The 19742-nt window shown below is 52.2% G+C and overlaps 5 protein-coding genes and 1 non-coding gene across 6 annotated transcripts; 3 read left to right on the plus strand and 3 right to left on the minus strand.

The window, feature by feature from the left end:
* Nucleotides 1-80: 80 nt before the first annotated feature.
* B0H65DRAFT_434532 (uncharacterized protein) lies at nt 81-1944 on the plus strand (the record flags this gene model as incomplete). The annotated part of the gene is made up of 2 exons (XM_062825134.1): nt 81-1053; nt 1115-1944. The coding sequence occupies 2 exons, from the start codon at nt 81-83 to the stop codon at nt 1942-1944; spliced, it is 1803 nt and encodes a 600-aa protein (XP_062677659.1).
* A 472-nt stretch (nt 1945-2416) lies between these two features.
* Nucleotides 2417-2490, minus strand: B0H65DRAFT_t441. The gene has a single exon. It is a non-coding gene; the product is annotated as a tRNA-Val (tRNA).
* Nucleotides 2491-2686: 196 nt separating this feature from the next.
* On the minus strand, nt 2687-6292 carry B0H65DRAFT_552687 (uncharacterized protein; the record flags this gene model as incomplete). Its single annotated transcript, XM_062829905.1, has 3 exons — nt 2687-6030; nt 6086-6182; nt 6251-6292. 3 exons carry the CDS (start codon nt 6290-6292, stop codon nt 2687-2689), a joined length of 3483 nt encoding a protein of 1160 aa, XP_062677660.1.
* Nucleotides 6293-9675: 3383 nt separating this feature from the next.
* B0H65DRAFT_435546 (GPI inositol-deacylase) lies at nt 9676-13465 on the plus strand (the record flags this gene model as incomplete). The annotated part of the gene is made up of 3 exons (XM_062825194.1): nt 9676-10491; nt 10559-11212; nt 11258-13465. 3 exons carry the CDS (start codon nt 9676-9678, stop codon nt 13463-13465), a joined length of 3678 nt encoding a protein of 1225 aa, XP_062677661.1.
* A 1654-nt stretch (nt 13466-15119) lies between these two features.
* B0H65DRAFT_552689 (uncharacterized protein) lies at nt 15120-16317 on the plus strand (the record flags this gene model as incomplete). Its single annotated transcript, XM_062829906.1, has 4 exons — nt 15120-15132; nt 15249-15487; nt 15603-16018; nt 16116-16317. The coding sequence occupies 4 exons, from the start codon at nt 15120-15122 to the stop codon at nt 16315-16317; spliced, it is 870 nt and encodes a 289-aa protein (XP_062677662.1).
* A 545-nt stretch (nt 16318-16862) lies between these two features.
* Nucleotides 16863-17394, minus strand: B0H65DRAFT_434092 (uncharacterized protein; the record flags this gene model as incomplete). The annotated part of the gene is made up of 3 exons (XM_062825108.1): nt 16863-17036; nt 17127-17176; nt 17262-17394. 3 exons carry the CDS (start codon nt 17392-17394, stop codon nt 16863-16865), a joined length of 357 nt encoding a protein of 118 aa, XP_062677663.1.
* Between the last annotated feature and the right edge of the window lie 2348 nt (nt 17395-19742).

Genomic DNA, 19742 nt, shown 5'->3' on the forward strand with positions numbered 1-19742 from the left:
AATAAACAACCAAACAGTCTATGCTTTCTCGTCTCTGCCGCTTACCGCTGAGACGACTTCATCACTCTCCCACGTTCCTCATGAAGCGCAAGTTTGGCGACTTCTCCTCACCACCCCCACCATCCGACAACAAGCCCGAACAACAAGCTCCCGCTCACCTTGAAGCTCAAGCGAGCGACTCAGCAAAGAGGCAGGCCATAAGAGCCACCACACCTCCCGTCATTGCTGCAGCTAGAACCAGACGGCAAGCAGTCATGGCCGACAGCGCAGTCTTCACGGACCAGAGCATCCCGCTCAACGCGGTCGAGGCCCAGCTCAAAGGTCTCCTCGTCGACGTCGCCGAGTACATCAACAAGTCCCAAGAAGCCGCCGAAGCAGAGAAGGAGGGCAAGAACGTCAACGAGCCGGTCATCCTGCGCTGGGCGGGCGGCTGGGTCCGCGACAAGCTTCTCGGGACCGAAAGCCACGACATCGACGTGGCCATCAACAACATGACGGGCGAGGCCTTCGCCCTGCGCCTGCGCGACTACTGCGACGCCGACCCGGCCCATCGGGAGCGCCACTCCATCGGTCCCGCCGACGTGGGCAACCTGCACAAGATCGCGCGCAACCCGGACAAGAGCAAGCATCTGGAGACGACCACCATCAAGCTCTTTGGGTTGGACGTCGACTTTGTCAACCTGCGCAAGGAGACGTATACTGAGGACAGCAGGAACCCGCAAGTCGAATTCGGTACGGCCGAGGAGGACGCGCTGAGGAGAGATGCGACGGTTAATGCGCTGTTCTATAATTTGCACACCGGCAAGGTGGAGGATTTTACGGGCGGTATGAAGGATATGGATAGGAACCTGATCAGGACGCCGCTGGAGCCGCTTCAGACGTTCATGGATGATCCGCTGAGGGTGCTGAGACTCATCAGGTTTGCCAGCAGGCTCGGCTTCACGATCGACGAGGAGGCGAAGGCAGTCATGGGTGACGAGAGGGTGTTGGAAGCTCTCAAGCTGAAGATTAGCAGAGAGCGAATCGGTGTTGAGTTGGAGAAGATGCTCAAAGGTAAAGAAGTCCTGTCTTCTCCTCTACAACCTCCTCCCCTCAAAAACTAACCCCTCCGCAGGCCCCGACCCCCTCTCCTCCCTAACCTACATCAACGACCTCTCCCTCTACCACACCCTCTTCACCGACTCCTCGCGACCCGACTTCCCACGCCCTCCGCTCACCTCCTGGCCCATCGCCTACCAAACCCTCCACTCCCTCTCCACCACCCTCGCCACCCCAGGCTCCATCTACTCCCTCCTCGTCACCTCTCCCGAATCCGCCTACTTCGCCTGGAACCTAGCCGCCCTCGTCCCCTTTGCGCCTCTGCCCGACGACCCGCCCTTGAAGGGTGGCAAACCCGCCCCTCCGCTCGCCACCCAGGCCGCTCGCGAAGGGTATCGTGCGCCGAACAAGCTCACGGACGTGATTACCGCGTCGCACAGACACCGCCAGGCGATCCTGGCTATGCGCGACTTGGTCGTTCGTCCGGCTGCTGGCGATGAGGGGAAGAAGATGGAGAGGGACAGGCTGGGAATGGCTATCCGCGGATGGGATTCGAGACCGGGCGTGGGCGCGAACTGGCGGTTGCAGGTGTTGTATGCTGTGCTTGTTGATGTTGCTGAGAGAACTACTGGTGAAGAAGGTAAAGAGACGGTGGAGGACGTGTTAAAGGAGTGGCAGGCCTTTTTGGATCATCTGGTGGAGATGGACCTGATGGATGCGCCGAGCGTGAAGCGGATCATTGATGGTAAGCAGCTGGCGGCAGCGTTGGGGGTGAAGCCGGGGAAGTGGATGGGGCAGGCGCTGGAGGTGGTGATGGCGTGGCAGTTGAGGAATCCGACGGTTGGTGATCCGGAGGGGGCGGTGGAGGAGGTTAGGAAGAGGAAGGAGGAGTTGGGGATTAAATAAGTCTCGTTTTCCCATGTGCGGTGGAAGCTGGATTGCGGCTTGCTGGTTGAGAAAAAATGAATAGAGGTTTGTCCCTGTTAATATTAGTATTGAATACGGGATAAACTACCGTTGGACGTTGCATACTAGAGGTTGCAAATACCATACAACAAAAGAAAATTATCAACGAGGCTTGACTGGAAGATGTGACCTTGCGAACTGCTTTACCAGATTAGATGACCTCCCATATGTTCTTCATGGCATTACCATCCACTTCAAGTTTTGGAAAGGACTCATCACTAAACGTTGATATTCGTGCATCATGGCAGCTACCTGTTGGTTAATACTGCCTCCAGTTCAAACCAGAGCAGGAAAAAAGCGTTGCGTACACACTAAAAAGTAAGGCAAAACGGACATATCAAAGAACCAACAACAAAATGCAAAAAGCGACTTCGATACAAACTCATAAAAAAATGTAAAAAAGATATGATATTGATCCGACTGAGGCTCGATCTCAGGACCTTCAGTGTGTTAGACTGACGTGATAACCAACTACACCATCGGACCGTAATTGTTGAAGTGGGGTTGGCGACTCAGCTCTTATCAAGCTCGGTCATTTCGAGCTTGCACTCCACAAAACATCACGAGTTCAAGACGAGTCGTCGACGACGACGAAACCATCAACCACGCAGCACCAATCCTTAGCATGTTTCACTATAAGATGTCATCCATTCAATATGGGCAACCATTTCATTTCAAGTCCTCATTCACTCATTTCTTCCCCTTCTTCTCCCTCTTCTTCATCCACCTCTTCCTCTCCTCCTTCCTCCCTCTTCTCCCTAACCCACCCCCTCCAATCCACCCTCTCCCTCCCTCCTCCCCCTTTGCCTCCTCCCCCTTCCCACTCATCCCACCCCCTCTCCTTTTCTTTGCTACTACCATCCCCACCAAACGCCGCCCCCAACCCACAAAGATGTCTCATAGTCGGCCGTCCATGCGGACAATTCCACGGCTTCTCCATCTCGCCCATATGCCTAACCACTTTCTCCATCTGCGCCCCAGACAACGCCCGTCCAATCATGATACTGCTCCTGCACGCTCTCATGGCAAACATTTTTCTCACTTTTGACGGTCTCGGTATCGCCGTAGTAGTAGAGCTGGAGGGGTGGGGGTTATCCCCCAGCAGGAAAATCAATTCCTCTAGATCGGCGACCGAGAAGGTGGTTTCGCGCGAAAGGGGGAGGGAAAGAAGCTGGCAGCGGGAACCGACGGGCGAAGAGCCCGAGGTGTCGACGTGTACGGAAAAGCCGTTTTGGGACAGGATGGGGAGGTGTTCGAGGATGATTTCTTCTTCGACGGCGGTGAGGGTGAGCGGTTTGGGCTGGACTAAGCGTTGGGATTGGACGGTGGTGGTGGATTGGAGGCGCTCGAAATTGTATTTTTCGTCCGAGGCGTGTTGGTCGATGATGAAGAGTTCGTCGTCTTCTTTGGGGGTGGTTTGAGTTAAGGAAGGTTGTGTGGAAGAAGAGGAGGATGATGAAGCTTCCCGGACGGCGATGATGAAGCCGAGGTTGAATTGGCCGACGATCTTCATCTTGGCAAAGTCGGATTTGGAGATCTTGAGGGATAGTTTCTCTTCGGCGTCGGCGGCGTCGAGGCCTGTTGTTGCCTGTTCCCCGTTGCTGCTCTCTTGTGTAGACGAGCCAGCTTTGCCAGCGCTGGGTAGGTATTTTGCCCAGGCTTCCATTCGAGACCGGATGTTTTCCTCGTTTGTTTTTACACGATGGACAAGGTTGAATGTCAAGTCTTTCCGTTTTAGTCGTCCCTTCACAAAACTCTGGGAACGCTTTTCGCCCTCTTCGGTTGGCTCATTTGCCTTCGTTTCAGCGGCTTTGATCATCTTTTGCACCTTCTTCTCTTCTCTGGCCTTCTTCTCGTCCTCGTGGATGTATTCCTCGTCATCGCCGTCATGCAGGCAACACTCAGAATGTGCATCTTCTGTAGCTTCAGCTTCACCATCCTCTTCGTCTTCCACCACGCGTTGAGTGGTCTGGCCACTTGTGGGACCACTGCCCTCCTCATCGGTTGGGCTGATTTCACGAGCTGGATTATCAGCTTCGTCGTCATCATCATCATCTTCGACTGCGGGCACATCCTTCGGTTGGCTCACGAATAGTGTTTCCTCATCGGAATCCTCTTCTTTCTCCGTTTCGTTGCCCTCTTCGTTTTCCTCTTCCCCTTCTTCCTCATCGACCATCTCCGCATCCTCAGTCGTCATTTCGAGGCCCTTTGATGCCCCTTGAGATGCAGCAGCCGAAGCAGCAAACAGCTGAGTCAAACGGCCACCGAAAGAAGGCACAGGAACAGTCCTGACCCCTTTCTTTGGAGAGTTCTCAAGACTGACTGATCTCATGCCCTCCGACAATCGGGACCTTTTATTGGATGAGCCGATGACGCTGGTGATGGAATGATCGCCAATAGTGATCGTTGCCACCTCCTCTTGTGCTGACCGTTTCGGTGGTCGTGGTATCGATAGTAGACTCCCTTTCGGGATAGGTGGCTGAGATGGAAGGGGAATGGATGACATTGGTGGTTCACCTCTGTCCACTTCCATCTCATCGACCACATCCTGAGTCCTTGAATCGTCCTCCACGGATTCCATGTTTTCTGCAGTCTCCTGTTCGGCGTCCGACTCGGCATCCTTTGTGTCATCCTCACTAGTCCTATCTGGGAATTTCGGCTCCTTTTCGACAGATCTCTCCCTGTTGCTGTCTTTCGCGTTGAGAGTAGATGGAACTGATTGTTTGCGGACCTCAGACTTTCGCTCAAGCCACCGTGAAAGTAGGTTCGATGCCTGTGTGTTAGCAGGTGTCGATCTGGACGGCACAGCCTTCGTTTGGGAACCAGTAGACCGAGTACTCGGCACATCATTATCGCTCACTGCCTCATCGGAGTCCTCATCGATCGCACTCCTGGCTGTCTTATTGCCTCCTGGTCCGTTTTCAGGTTTATCTGAAGGCAGAGAACTATCCGGCTCTTCCGATGCATCCCTGTTGTCTCTCCCTCGCGCCTGGGTCAGTGACCCCGAAGGGACTGTTGATGGCCCCCTGAAGGTTGAGCTCTTGAGTGGTTGAGTGTGTGACACGGGAATGGTGACATCTTGCAACTCAAAAAGCTCTATCAAGGACTCCCTCAAATTATCCAGCATTTGTCCTTGATCGTGAAGCAAGATAGTGCGCTTGTCTGGACTGACATTTACATCATAAAGATGCGTGTCCAGCTGGATATCAGCAAATATAAAAGGCGATTGAGTCGAGTTATAGGACCGATAGACCTCATTGAAGACCTTGGCGAACTGAGGCAACCCACACGGTCTTCCATTGACGTAGAACATTTGCCGATCTGGCGTCTGGCGGCCCTCGCCATGAGCCGGGCGAGAGATATGTCCACAAATGCGAACTTCTGTCGTCGTGTCTTCGTCCGCGGCAGGCGTCTTGCTCAGGAATCCAGTATTGCTAGGTTTTAGTTGCAGCCTGAGGTCCATAGCGATCAGGGCAGTCATTGTCTTTACGCCAAAGACGTTGATGATGTTTTCTCGGGTGGTAGGGTTTCCCTTTGTTGAAAACAGGACCATCCGCTTTCCTTTGGTAGGTTGTTGCGACACTGTGAACTTGACGCCGGTTTGAATGCAGGCATACTGGTTGAGCAGGTTGACCACCTTGCCCCATTCTCGCTTGATGTTTCTTTCGAGCTCGCGTCGGCGGACAGGCAGACTCTTGAACAGGTTTTCGACTGAGACCGTGGTACCTCGCTGGCCCGAAACAACACTGGTGCTCTTGAGCTTTCCGGATGTCTCGAACTCGAGTTTGGTGGCCTTTGGCGCCTCTTTCTGGGTGCATGTAACGATGGTAAAGTGTGACAAGGCGCAGAGGGAGGACAAAGCCTCACCTCGGAAGCCGAAGGTTTGTAGGGTTGATAGATCATCGTAGGTGGATAGTTTGGAAGTATAGTGTTTTAGCGCAATGGATTCATAGTTGCTGGATGATATTCCACTGCCATTATCCTGGACTTCGATCGAATCGAGACCTTGATTCTTAAACCGGACATCTGGTAACTCTTCAGTGTTTGTTCATTTCCCATGGACAGATATCTTGTGACATACCGATTGTCGTCGCTCCAGCATCTAGTGCGTTTTCTACGAGTTCCTTGGCTACAGAGCAAAGGTCGACGATGACTTGACCAGATTGGATCTGATGGATCTGATTGACGGAAAACAAGATCAGTAAACCGTCTTTTTTGTCGGACTAGCACCGGAAAGTGGACGAACCGTGCTCGGGTCAATGGCCTTGATGGCGCCATCTGAGGCCATTCTATCGCCGAATTCGATGCTTATGCTATGCTAGGTTCATTGATATTCGTCGGTGGATAATTGATACTTCAATATCCAGGTCTGGTACGTGTCTAGGTTGGAGTCACTGCCGTCATCATTGGGTATGTCGGAGATACCGCGATGGAGGTTTGGTTGGGAGACGTGACTGCCTGCGCACACGCGTAAAGTGGTTGCGGCTTGGCGCGTTTTGATGGTGAATCCACAGCGTAATATACGCCAAAGTTATGCCATGTGAGTGTATGCACGGTGTACGGTATTACACGCATCAACCCCACCATGCAAAGCTGCCCCCAAGCCCTGTGCCGCTTCCTGTCTCCAAAAAGTTCTCAGCAAACGGGCAATTCCATAACAATTTTGACCTCGTCGATGTCGTCGTCCAGATAAATTTCTGGTCCTTCAATGCCTCATGGATCCATCCTCGTGTATGATCCTCATCAAATCTTTGAACGGCTAGAAAGGGAGGCCTCTCACCTTCGCACATCCTCACATTGCGGTTTTCCAATCGAGCAACTTTTGCTGTCAATCCTCACCGTCTGGGAGGATGATACGCTTCATGATCGTCAGGGACATCACAAACCTCCACGCTTGCCAGCCACCCATGCCAGTTCGATACCGCGCAATGGCAGCACATCACTTCCTCTCATCCTTTTCCGTGTCTTGGAGCCTTTCATCTTTGGGTTTTGATGTTGACGAGCTACAGAGCAGATTACTCGGATTCGCCAACCGCATACCTAAGAACGGATCATTTTCCCTGACAACAAATTCGGATAGGGACATTTATATCGTACACTGAGAAAGAGCTGTGCCGCAATGGCTCGCCGAGCAGCAGTCATCAACTGAAACGTGTGGAAGTGGTTGGATGACGTTGTGTTCAGTTCTTGGCAGACTCCCGTTCAGCTTCTGCGTACCCCGGCTCTCCCGGCTTGCAAAGACATGGGCATCACCACTGTCTTGAACTTGACAAGCGCCGGAGCTGAGCTCTGAGTGAGAAGAGAGGAGATAAGGACCCGTCAATTTTGACGGCCAGCCGCCCAAAGAACCCAGGCCGCCGACCAGTTCACGAGAACCGAGTGGCTAGACTACCAGTCGCACCGATATGTGCCAGGATGCGTGCCAAGTTGTCAAGATGTCAAGAGCGCCCTACAAGGTTGGAATTTAAACCTCAATAGATAAGGCTCTGCAGGAGCACTCGGCCGACTCGACCAACAGCTAACGCATATACGGGACGATAACCGCTTTAAATGCGCCTCTATTGTTGCTTTTGATCTTTTGATAAGCGAATAGATCGATGGCTGCTTCGTATTCATCCGATCGAGGCCGGCCAACAAAGCACGAGACGATGGGCGGGCCTTGCCGTGCGGTAGTGGCCGTGGAAGTATAACCCAGTTCTGGGAGGTCTATGAGGATATGATCACGGATTACGATCATGGACGGTGAGAACTACGACGCTGACCGGTTTTTGAATGGCAATCACCAGAAAGTGATATGCAATTCCACATACGAGCTGCGAGATAGAGGAGGGGGTTCATTATGATGTTGCAGTTTCGGTCATCCAACCCCCCAACCCTCCCAGCCGGAAACCGGGCTGAGGACAACGACGTGTGAAGAGGCGGCTACCTTACATATACGACCCGCGTAGGTGTTCTGGCCTGGGAGCCTGATACTGGTACCGTCCGTTCGTCATGACGAAAGATGTCTCAGTGTTTCTCTTTGAAGCAGCTTGCCGCTTGTCTTGCGGAGCGATGTCACTGTTCAAGCACAAAGGAAAGAGAGAAATCAGAAAAAGAACGCATCCGGCCCTCTCCGCTGCAACAAGAATCGAAACTCTCAATGGCACGGCAATTGCCGCCGTGCCTTTTATCGTGAAGATCACATCGCTCCTAACCCAATCTGCCTCAGGCGTATGGAGACGTGCTGGTTTTGTTCGTTTCAAAGTACCAGGCATTGGCCTTGCCAACTTCTGGGGATATTTGCCCCTCTCATTCATACCTTGAGGTCTGATGGATGTGATATGTTTCGATGTTTCTTCGTTTCGATATCATCACATTGCTTTGGAAATATCAAAGTTCTATCATGCCGTGATTCTGCAGTACAGTCTATCGGGAACATTCGTGCATCACGCAAGAGCAATCCGCTGCAACCCACTGCACACATGCACTGCGCTGCTACCCACCGAAAAAAAACTGTGTACAGAAAGGCAACTCCCTGAATCCGGTTCTGCCGAATCACGTCAAAACATTTCGGCCCGCAGCGAGGCTAGATTGTCGTGGGCTCGCGGTGGGCGCGGAGGGCTGGGGCGGGCGTGGCGGGCTGGCGGGCGAGCATCGACCAGGCGACCACAGCGCAACAAAGACCGCTGGCGAACCCCAATCGTCCCTTGTCTTGAATCTCTGGATGCAGTTACGAGACTGCTGATTGGTTGGTGAGGATTAGAAACCCGGACCCCCAAATCTCAAGTTCCTGATGGGGGTATCCTGACGAGTCGAGCGGGTGTCCGAGGATTTTGTTGCGAAATCCCACGGGAGCCCACTGTGACGGGAGCCCACTGAGCCCGCAACCCCAAAATGCTTGATTTTCCTTAGCTTCGGCTTTTCGTTTCCATCCGATATCTAATATCTTCCTCTTCTTTTTCTCCCACTCCCCTCTCCCGTCTGTTCTCCTTTTCTTCCATTTAGTATAGTCGCTTCTGGTCCCGCGCCTTTGGAAAATGAGATTGGGGTAATGTGCTACCTGAGCCTTGTCCTTGTCCTCAAGCGCGGAGAAAACAGAGACCCGACAGGTTGTCACTCAGAGCATTGACTTTTGACACCTGCAGAGCGGTACCTCGACACAGGTAGAGCCTGCCCATTGGGAGCACTCTCACAAGCACGGGCCATTTTCCCTTCGCGCTTCGAAATCGGGCCGCCTCAAATCGCCATCCATTGACGAGTAGGGACCTTCGGCTGTCGGCCCCGTACTTGGCAACACCCTTCCCTTCAACTTTACTCCAACTTTCGACTTTGCAGATTCGAGGTTCGATATTCCAGAGATTCGAGACTCTTGGAGGCTCTTATCTCCTCAACTCTCAAACGATATCCACACCGGCCACTGTCAAACATCCGACCTCCCGACTTGGCCAGGCTTGCAGTAGCATTTTGTCTTGCATAGACGCCTCACCTGCTGGAACCAACCGCATGCCACGACTTGGAGAATAGGCGACATCACACGAAATAAACTACCCGAAGATCAGAGAAAAAAAAAAGTCAGACCGTAAGAGCACCCACTCGCGACACTGGCTGCGCTCTGTGTTTCCGACCAACCTACCCTGACCCGTTACCTGTCGTGGCACACCAAGACCGCCCGCCACTGGCACCAACCCTGGAATGAGGACTCGGCTAGCTGGAACCTCAGAAGACGGCCATCTATGTCCTGTCGAGGCTCCTGTTCCCAATGTCGACTTCCTTCTACACCAACAACTCCAACAGGAGCAAGACGTGTACGCAAACTCGACAACAAACGCGACGACATCCCCACCGATAGCGCCCATAACAGCCCTTCCGCGACCCTCGCGACCCTCGCAGTCCTCGGCCGCCGAACGAACCAGTCCCGAGTCGCCCTCTGTGCGCCAGTCCCCTACCAAGCGCGATCGTAACCCCGGCCCTTCTAGCCCCGGCGCCGGCCCATCGAATCTCGAGCACCAGCCTCCTTCTCAACAATCGCAAAACCAACAACCGCAGTCTTTCTACGCACGAAGTAGGCGGTCCGGCAACTTCAATTGGAAACTGTCACACTCTCGGAATGGATCAATAGAGAAGCCTCCGCCCTCCTTCTTCTCTTCCTCCTTTTCCCACTCGCCCTCCACTCCACCGCTCTCCCTCGGAGCCCCTGCGAACGGGGCCGTCCATTCGAAAGAGATGGAAAAGGAAGAGGAACAAAAATTTGTTGGCAAGCGACCGAGGATACGAAGTCCCTGGGCCATCACATTCGTGACCCTACTCACCTCGATTCTGGGCATTGGCTTTCTGGCCCTCTGCTTGAATTCATCCTTCACGCGACACATCGATCCCAAGGGTTGTCGCATGTCGTACATGCGCCCTGGCTACGCCAAATTTGACGATTTCGACACGGAGCATACTCGTTTCGCAAGCAAGTACTCGCTATACCTTTATCGCGAACTGGGCATCGAGAATGATGCAAAGGTATGGGATCAAAGACCCCAAAGAGTGCACCATTCCCTCCCCCCCTTTGCTTACTTTGCCTTTGTAGGTCAAGGGTGTTCCCGTTCTCTTCATACCCGGAAACGCCGGTAGCTACAAGCAAGTTCGACCCATCGCCGCCGAAGCCGCTAATTACTTTCACGATGTGTTACAACAAGACGAATCCGCTGTCAAGGCTGGCGCTCGAAGTCTCGACTTCTTTACGGTCGATTTCAACGAGGACATTACTGCCTTCCATGGCCAGACCCTGCTCGACCAAGCCGAATACCTGAACGAAGCGATACGATACATCCTTTCGCTTTACCTCGATCGGACCCGCTCAGACCGAGACCCCAATCTGCCAGATCCGACATCAGTTATAGTCCTGGGTCACTCGATGGGAGGTGTTGTTGCCAGGACCATGCTCATCATGCCCAATTACCAGGCCAATTCCATCAACACCATCATTACCATGTCCGCCCCGCATGCTCGGCCCCCGGTTTCTTTCGACAGTGAGATCGTCAAGACCTACAAGGATATCAACGACTACTGGAGGCACGCATACTCCCAGCAATGGGCCAACAACAACCCTCTGTGGCATGTCACCCTGGTTTCCATTGCGGGTGGTGGCTTGGATACCGTTGTGCCATCAGACTACGCCGGTGTCGAATCTCTTGTCCCCGACACGCATGGCTTTACCGTGTTCACTACGAGCATCCCGAATGTATGGACGAGCATGGATCATGCAGCAATCCTATGGTGCGATCAGTTTCGCAAGGCTTTGGTGAAGGCAATCTTCGATGTCGTGGACGTCAACAGAGCTGCCCAGACGAAGCCAAGGGCCGATAGGATGAGGGTGTTCAAGAAGTGGTTTCTTACAGGGATGGAAGAGGTGGCGGAGAAGACCGTGCCGTCCAAGGATCCTTCGACGCTGCTTACTCTCGAGGACAACCTGAATTCGGTGATTAGGCAAGGGGAGCGCTTGGTGTTGAGGAGTCTGGGCGCGAGCGGCGCAGTGCGCGCTCATCTCCTGCCCATCCCTCCGTCAGGATCGCCTGAACCAAAGCGCTTCACCCTTTTGACGGACCAGAAGCTGGATATTTCTAGCGAAAACGGGAGGCTGGAGGTGTTGTTTTGCAGTGTCTTCCCGATGCAGCCTGGTCAGGCTGTAGCAGGCTTTGCAGCTCAGATCAATCTTGCTGGAGAAAGTAGCGCCTCCACACGGTTGGCGTGTAACAATGCGGCCTCGGATGTTGTCACTCTCCCAGCATCCGTTCGGTCATCGCAGTACCCCTTCTCTAAAGATGGGGAGCCCCCGAGGACGCCTTTCTCATATCTTCAATATGACGTTGAGGATATCGCCGAGCATCAGTACGTTGCTGTAATCGAGAAGGCCAACACTCCGACCCCGGGTTTTGTGATCGCCGAGTTTAGCGATGTTTCTCAGTCACATCGTACAAGGCACATCAGCCTTCGTCGGCTCCTCGCTTTCGGCATGAAATTCCGCCTCCCCTCCTCGCGACCCATGGTCTCCGAACTGAAGGTTCCCACTATGCAATCAAGTCTGTTGGCATACAACTTGGAAATCAGCGAGCAAAACTGTGGTGAACAACAGGAGCTCTTCGCCCCGTTGGTTCGACAGTATCTGACGGAGCCGTACGAGTCCAAATTTTTCGTCAACGCAAGGAAAGCCGCAGTGAGCATTCATGGTGTTGCGCCGTACGTGCCTCCGCCACTGAAGAGCAGATCGACGGAGGATGGTCTAAGTTTCCAGTTTTGGACCGATCCAACCTGCGCCTCCAACATCAATATCAAGATGAGCATTGATGTTAGGGGCAGTCTGGGCAAACTGTACATGCGATACCGGACGGTATTTGCTGCGTTCCCCTTGCTGGTGGTTACGCTTGTCCTGCGCAAGCAGTTCCGCATCTATGACACTACTGGCGTATTTGTCTCTTTCTCTGAAAGTTTGGATCTGTGCTTGAGGCAGTCGATCCCCTTGGTTCTTGCCTTTCTCACGTTTCTGTCCCTGTTTATCTGGAACTCGTCATCATCGGCAACCGCAAACATCTGGATTTGGGCTAATGTCACATCTGGCGCGATTGACTTCCATCAGAACGATCTCCTCATCGGAACACAAGATCCTTTCTTCTGGTTCTTGATTCCGGTGATTGGACTCATCTGTGTTGGAATCTGCACCGTGTTCAACTACATGACTCTCACCCTTGTACACATTCTGAGCATAGCTGTTAGCCTCTTGAGCTTTCGGCCCGGGTGGATTCGCAACGAGGAAAGACGCAAAGCCTTGCCGCTCCCTGCGTTCTATCCCACTTCACCAAGGCGGCGAATGGTCACCACCGCCATCTTGCTAGTCCTCGTTTCGACTCTGATCCCTTATCAGTTTGCGTACTTGGTGTGTTGCTTGGTCCAGCTGACCACCACAGTCCGGGCACAGAGAATTGCCTCTGACCTGAAATCAGCCGCCAACTCCAACTTCTACAACTACGTCCACTCCATTCTCCTGCTTATGCTCTGGATCCTTCCCATCAACCTCCCCATCTTGGTGGTCTGGATCCACAACTTGGCGGTCCACTGGCTCACCCCCTTCTCATCCCACCATAATGTCCTTTCCATCATGCCCTTCATCATTCTCGTGGAGACTCTGACCACGGGCAAGATGGTCCCCAGGGTTAATAGCCGATTCAAGCACTTCACCAGTGTTCTGCTGTTCGGGATCGCCCTCTACGCCGCCATCTACGGCGTCTCTTTTGCATACATGTTGCACTACCTGGTCAACTTGGTAGCCGCGTGGTTAGCCATCGTTCACTCGACATCGGACCCTTGGTCGGTTCTTTCCGGGATAAAACACATCAGCTGCACCCTGTTTGATGCGGGAAATACCAGCAATGTCGGCGGCGTTAATGGGACGACCAACACAGTGCTGGCCGAGGATCGTAAAATGAGGAAGGAACCATGATAGAAGAGAGAGAGAAAGACTGTGGCTTTAATATCACACAACACATCCCATCGCTGATGACGGATTAATGTCTCCCTACCGTCTACCGTTCTCCTGTTCAGCCACGCGTCAACAGCAAACAAAGCAGAGAATTGCACACACAAGACCGTTATAGACTTATATATACTACACTCCCATACATACATACCCCATTGATACCCCAAAACGACGGCCGTGGCTGCTTTCGTTCAGCGCGCGCTTCATCTCTGTCTCGACTTTGTTTATCAACTTGGCTTTGCGCGCGTCAGTGTCTTCCCATCTCTCAGGGGAGACTACCACGACTTGTACATATATATATATCATTGTTCGAGTTGGATAAATTCCATTGCGAGCACAATATGAACGATGTTAATTGCTACCGTGTCTCCCTGTCTCTTTGCTGTGCTTCGCGTCCGGTCATATTTTATTCCTCTACATCTCTTCTTCTTTGTGTGATGTCACAGGAAACATCTTAAGGCGATATTGCGGCGTGTCTTGCGTTCACGACCGTCAACAGGCGAGTAGCCGGACAACAGCTTGTAAGTCAGGTCCATGTTGATAACGTCCTGTCTCAATCAAGTATACGGTTTGGGAAGGGGCTTCGTCTTAAGCTGGATCCTCCTGTACTATCAATGGTCAGGGTTGAACATGTGGTTGTTGGATTCGTTAGGTGAAGATTTGAACTTACAACGACGGTACTGAGCCAGGTTTTTATGGCTGAGAGAGAGATATATAATACTCGTTCTCGCATAAACAAGCACATACGGCCATAGATAGTGGAAAACTCGGGATCCCGTCCGCTCTCCCATAGATAAGCCACTAATCGCCTGACTAGTAGTTGGGTCGGTGACGACCAGCGAATCCCAGGTGCTGTATGTTATTCTTTTGTTCTTGATTTTTTTTTCTTGGTTTTTTTAAGCTGTTCATTTCGTATCTTCCCGCTTCCCTTTTTCTTCCATTATCAGCATCACATGGCTTTTGCCGTTGCCTTGATCCTCCCCGTTCTTGCCCATCGTTCCCAACTTGGTCAACTTCAGGCTCATTTGTCATGTCCGACCACGACTTACAGCCTCCGGCCGCCGGAAAGAGAAACCTACAAAGTGGCAACACTCTATAGCAAAAGAGGACCCTTCAAAGCTGACAGAAGCTTATGTGTTTACCGCTACGGGTGAGATGGGGTAGCCGGGTAGGATCCCTGCAGCGCTGGAGAGCTGCATGCCGAGGATACCTCTACCATGCGGGTTCGGGGAAACTGGAAACCTCACCATCAACATTTCAACGCAAGCAGCAAATCAGCCTGATCTGCGGATGGCACACACTGTCCTACGATGACATGCTGTACTGCCGGACAGTGGTCGGCATGATGAACAAGTGGTTAGTAAGCTTCATGCTAGCAGGTAAACTAGCTTCGGTCATACTTGTGAGCTCCATTCCCATGTTCTGGGGTGTGGCTGCTGCCCCTCATCGTGATACTGATCTCCTCCTTCTCCGAATTGCGGCCTTGGATTGTTTTGACTTGACAAGCGGTGACTGAAGATTGAAGTATAAGTGTGCTACCAGTAATAATCACAGTCTTGGCGTCGCAGCATTGTTCCAAGTCCATTGCCTTTTGAAGTTTAAAAGAAACACAGCAATCATGTCGTTCAGCCGTGAGTTCAATCCCCCCTCCAGTTGCCCTTCCTCCTTTTCGTGACTGGGCGATATTTCCAAAGCGGACGCCGAAATATCTAGACGGTAACAAAACTGACACTCGAACCTCATCTAGGTCTCGTAAGATTCGTCCCCAAGGGCGATGACTCCAAGGTCCTCATCGGCGAGCCCGTCGACAGCCAAGTCGACGTCGGCGCCGCCGTCCGCAAAGGCGAAGATGTCGAAGTGAATGTCTACTCCGGCACCTCCGTCCTCGACGCTGGTTCTCCCACCGGCAACAAGGCCACCATCGGCCGGATCCTCTCACCCGTCACTGCCCAAGAGGCCGGCACCATCCGCTGCATTGGCTTGAACGTGAGCTTCTGCTGCCCCCTCCCAACCTCCTCTACACCTGCTTAGAATAGGTGCTTAATTTCCCAAAATTAGCTGCAACAGCTGAGCTAACCCTTCCTCCCGCAAAAAAAAACAGTACAAGAAACACGCCGAAGAAGCCAAGATGTCCATCCCCGAGATCCCCACCCTCTTCCTCAAGCCCGCCACCGCCCTCGCCGACCCCTACCCGGCGCCCACGCTCATCCCCAAGCACACCATCGACTCGGACTCGGCCGACTACGAGTCCGAGCTGGCCATCATCATCGGCAAGGACTGCAAGAACGTCAGCGAGCAGGACGCGCTCGACTACGTCCTCGGCTACACCGCCAGCAACGACATCAGCAGCCGCGCGTCCCAGTTTGCGCAGACGCAGTGGTGCTACTCCAAGGGTTTCGATGGCAGTTGTCCGATCGGTCCCGTCTTGGTTAGCAAGGAGGTTGTTGGGGATGATGTGGGCGGACTGAAGTTGAGGGGGTTGAAGAATGGGAAGGTGGTGCAGGATAGTCCTTTGACGTGAGTCTTTCTTTTCTTTTCTGTTCTGTTTCCGATGTGTGCTTTGTTTGGGTGGGATGCGATGCGATGCTAACGGGTTGGTGTGTGAATATGGCAGTGACCTCATCTTCTCGGTTCAAGAAATTGTCAGCTTCTTGTCGCAGGGCACCACGCTGCCCAAGGGTACCGTTATCATTACCGGTACTCCGGCTGGTGTTGGCTTTGCTAGGAAGGAGATGTTGCATGATGGTGATGAGTTCGTGGTGGAGATCTTGCCGCATATTGGTAGCTTGTATAATGTCATGAAGAACGAGCAGTAAGAAGGAGGATCAGGTACGATGGTTGGGTGCTGGAAGGTCTAAGCCAATGACTTCAGGTTGGGAATGAACAGTTAGCTAGAGAGTACAGACCTGGAGTGTTAATGAATGTCACGAACAATTACTATGCACACAAGACCTTTTATTCTCCTCTTCGGTGTTGCAATCCGTTGTCCTTAAAGTGGGACATTGGCACGTTTCCTGAGACCCGATTCTTACTCTCTTTGGAAACCATGAGGAGAGGGTTTGCCAGGTTTACTGTTTAGAATTCGAGCATCATGACATTGTCGATGAGAGAGACGTGGAACCGTCAAATGGACGGAAGAAATCCGGTCACTTGACGAAACCGTTGACAACATATTCAGTCTGATCTTTCGATTTCATCTTGTTTGGATATCTGAACACTCCAACTCTATCCCATCCCTTCCTTCATCACCGTCCCTGACATCCAGGGTATTCCCAAACCTACAACCCACAGTGTTCCCGTTTCCCATCATGTCCCTCGTTTTCCAAGAAAGAAATTTGCTCTCGTCTCCCATCATCACCACTTAACCCAACAAAGAAGGTAAATTCTCCTTAATATACTCCACCACCGCATCCGGTCCCTTATTCACCTGCAACCCCTGCGGCAGCGAGAAAGTCTTGAGGTCCTCGCCGACCACCCCCTTGGCAATAGCAATGATCTGCTGAGCTTCTTCGGGAGTCCACATTGATGCCGTGAACTGCGCTTTTTGTATTAGTTTCCTTTATATCTTCACTTGGTTGGGGTACACGGGTGGAAAAATGTTGGGAAGAAGAAAAGAAAAACGAACCAGAACGTTGGGTTGGTGTTCTTCGACTACAGATTTGACTTCTTCGATTGCTGTTTGGTTGGGTTTTTGTTAGTGATGTGTGAGGAGCGAGTAAGGGGGGGATGGCAGGGGGCAGGAGAAAAAAAAAAGACTCACAAGCGGCGTTGCCGGCATGAATGATGGTGTACTTGTCCTTGACGTCTTCGACAACACGGCCGATGAGACGTTTGGCGCGGTCGGGAGCCGTGTTGACGGTGACGAGCTTGTAGGGGTCGGAGGGGGAGGACATTGTTGGTGTTGTTCCTTTGTTTGTTGTTTTCCTTTCGACTTGACGGTGATTGATAGGTAGGTAAAAGTAGGAGACTGGAGAGGATGTAAGAACTGTTAGGTGGTGTGACTGGCAGAGGCAATGGTTGTGATAATCCAGGGGAGTTTACACGCAGAGGTTGATGATGGGTAAAAGCTTTACAGAATAATCAAGCTGCAAAACACTCCGCCGGGCAGTCAACATTAAGAAGTCAAAGATCTTCACTAGAAAAAAACCAAGCCTACTTCCAACCTCGCCACAAAAACCACACCCACCCAAGTCCAATAGCTTCGGGATCACCTACCCGCAACCCAACGCTTCAAGAACCAAAAAGTAAACCCGCCCGCCGTTCAGTTCTCTTCTCGAAGGCATGCCAAGAGTCCAAGACGACGGGACGGGGACTGTTTGACGAGTGAACTCCAAAAACGCGGGGAAGCGGGACATCGTCACATCGCGCGCCCCGCAATCCGCGGTGGAAATGCCGGCCGGTGTCGGTGGTGGTGGTCTCGGCATTTAGGACCCCGAAACTTCAGGATGACGACGACTTGGTCATTTTGGGGGTTCGTAGATAATGATTTCAATTTCTTTGACGTGACAGCGTCCCGAAATGTCATCATCGCCGGTACTGGAACGGAGGATAAACCGCATTCTGATGACATTGTGCAAGTTGTTCACACATATGTCCAAGTGGTTTCAAGAGCGTAGCACCAAGGGAAAGTGATGCCATTCCAGGGCCTTCAGGCTTGCGTAGCGCTGAACGGAACGTGGTTTTGGGGGGTTTTGTTAGCGTCTTGGGACAATCCTTTCTCCATACAACTGAAGTGCTCAGAAAAGGCAAGGGCCAATGGTTTTGCCGCAAGTACAAGTCACTTCCTCTTTCCCTTTCAACCCATGTGACGAAATAGAGGAAATTGGCGTTGACGTATGCTTGATTTCGCTGACTGGAAAAGGAGAGATTGAAATTGTCGATTTCTCCTTGAACGCCCTTTTGCCACACCGTCACCATTTTTGGCAGTCTCACAGGGGTCGGTCGGTACTCGATTCAGGAGAACGCTTGGAAAGACTCTCAAGGAAGAACCCTAACCCTCTAGCCCCCCTTTTTGGCAGGACCAGCAACGACGGGAGCATGTGACGACACTGGTGATGACGATAGGTGAAAGGATTGATAATGAATCCAGTTTCTATTATTGGCAGTGGAGGAAAACCAATCTGTCGGTGGTGGAGTTCGCCTATGTAATTAGAGGCATCATCCGCTATCCGAAGCTCTTCGGAGGTTTACCGATCATATACGCAATAGCAATGGAGCCGAGGATGGGTGGATGAGTTGACGATATACCAGTATGCATCGAGAAGAAGATAAGCTGGGGTAAGATGAAGGCTATCTCCAGATGTTGTCCTGTAGATAGGCGACAGAAAATCCATCCCGGGTATAGCGCGGCAATGTAAGACGGCAATCGACACTGCTGCGTCACGAGACCCCCAAGATATTCACTTCGCACCGCAAGAATCTCGATTACGGAGGAGAGAATAGAGGTGCAAATTGTAGTGGCATTGCGGTGTGTTTGAGGCGAATTGCTATCCATCCTGGAGATCGCAGCATGAGGTCTGTCGGGACTAAGGAAAACCGGCAAGTATATCTCTTCCAGCGTCGGAATTGAAGGCTCAGAATTTTGTTAGAAGGATGTAATATCGGAAGGCGGACAAGACCTTCGTATGATAGGGTTCGGATCAAGAAGAGATGACAGGCCAGGGGACCCCGGCCCGCGTCGTGCTCTGAGGGAGTAGGCTATCCGAAGGAGGTCGATCAGGGAATCTGAATCATCCTTTAATGCACACTCCTCAGCTTCAAAAGAGAGAAATGCCTGTTTGTCTGGATTCTCAACTTCCGAAGACCGAGACTAGCATGATAGATTGGGTTGAAATCGTGCTAGCGTTTGGGGACTTTGATAGCGCGAATTGTTGGCATCATCTTCCCTCGATAGTCGTAGAAGAAGACATTACATCCATTGTTACCATAGACGGCGAAGTCAGGAACGGTTTCCAGCAGGAATGAGTCCTAGAGGTGGGTATTACCAGATTTGATTCCGGTCTCAGGCGTAGAGAAGAAAAAGAAAAGAGAAACACATCCCCAGCCAGTGCTTGTTCATCAACACAGACGAGCTGAGAACGACGGCGGCCCGAAGAATGGGAGCAGCACGTCAACTTGTGCATTGGTACATTAGAGAAACGGCCAATCAGTGGCTGAATCGGAGCCATGGCGGACTCTTGCAGTTCGCATCCATCCCCTTGGGTTCACTAGGAAGCCGAACTCCGACTGGAGGTAGGGGTGT

This window comes from Neurospora tetraspora (assembly GCF_033439725.1).
Source record: "Neurospora tetraspora strain CBS 560.94 chromosome Unknown B0H65scaffold_8, whole genome shotgun sequence".
Lineage (NCBI taxonomy): Eukaryota > Fungi > Ascomycota > Sordariomycetes > Sordariales > Sordariaceae > Neurospora > Neurospora tetraspora.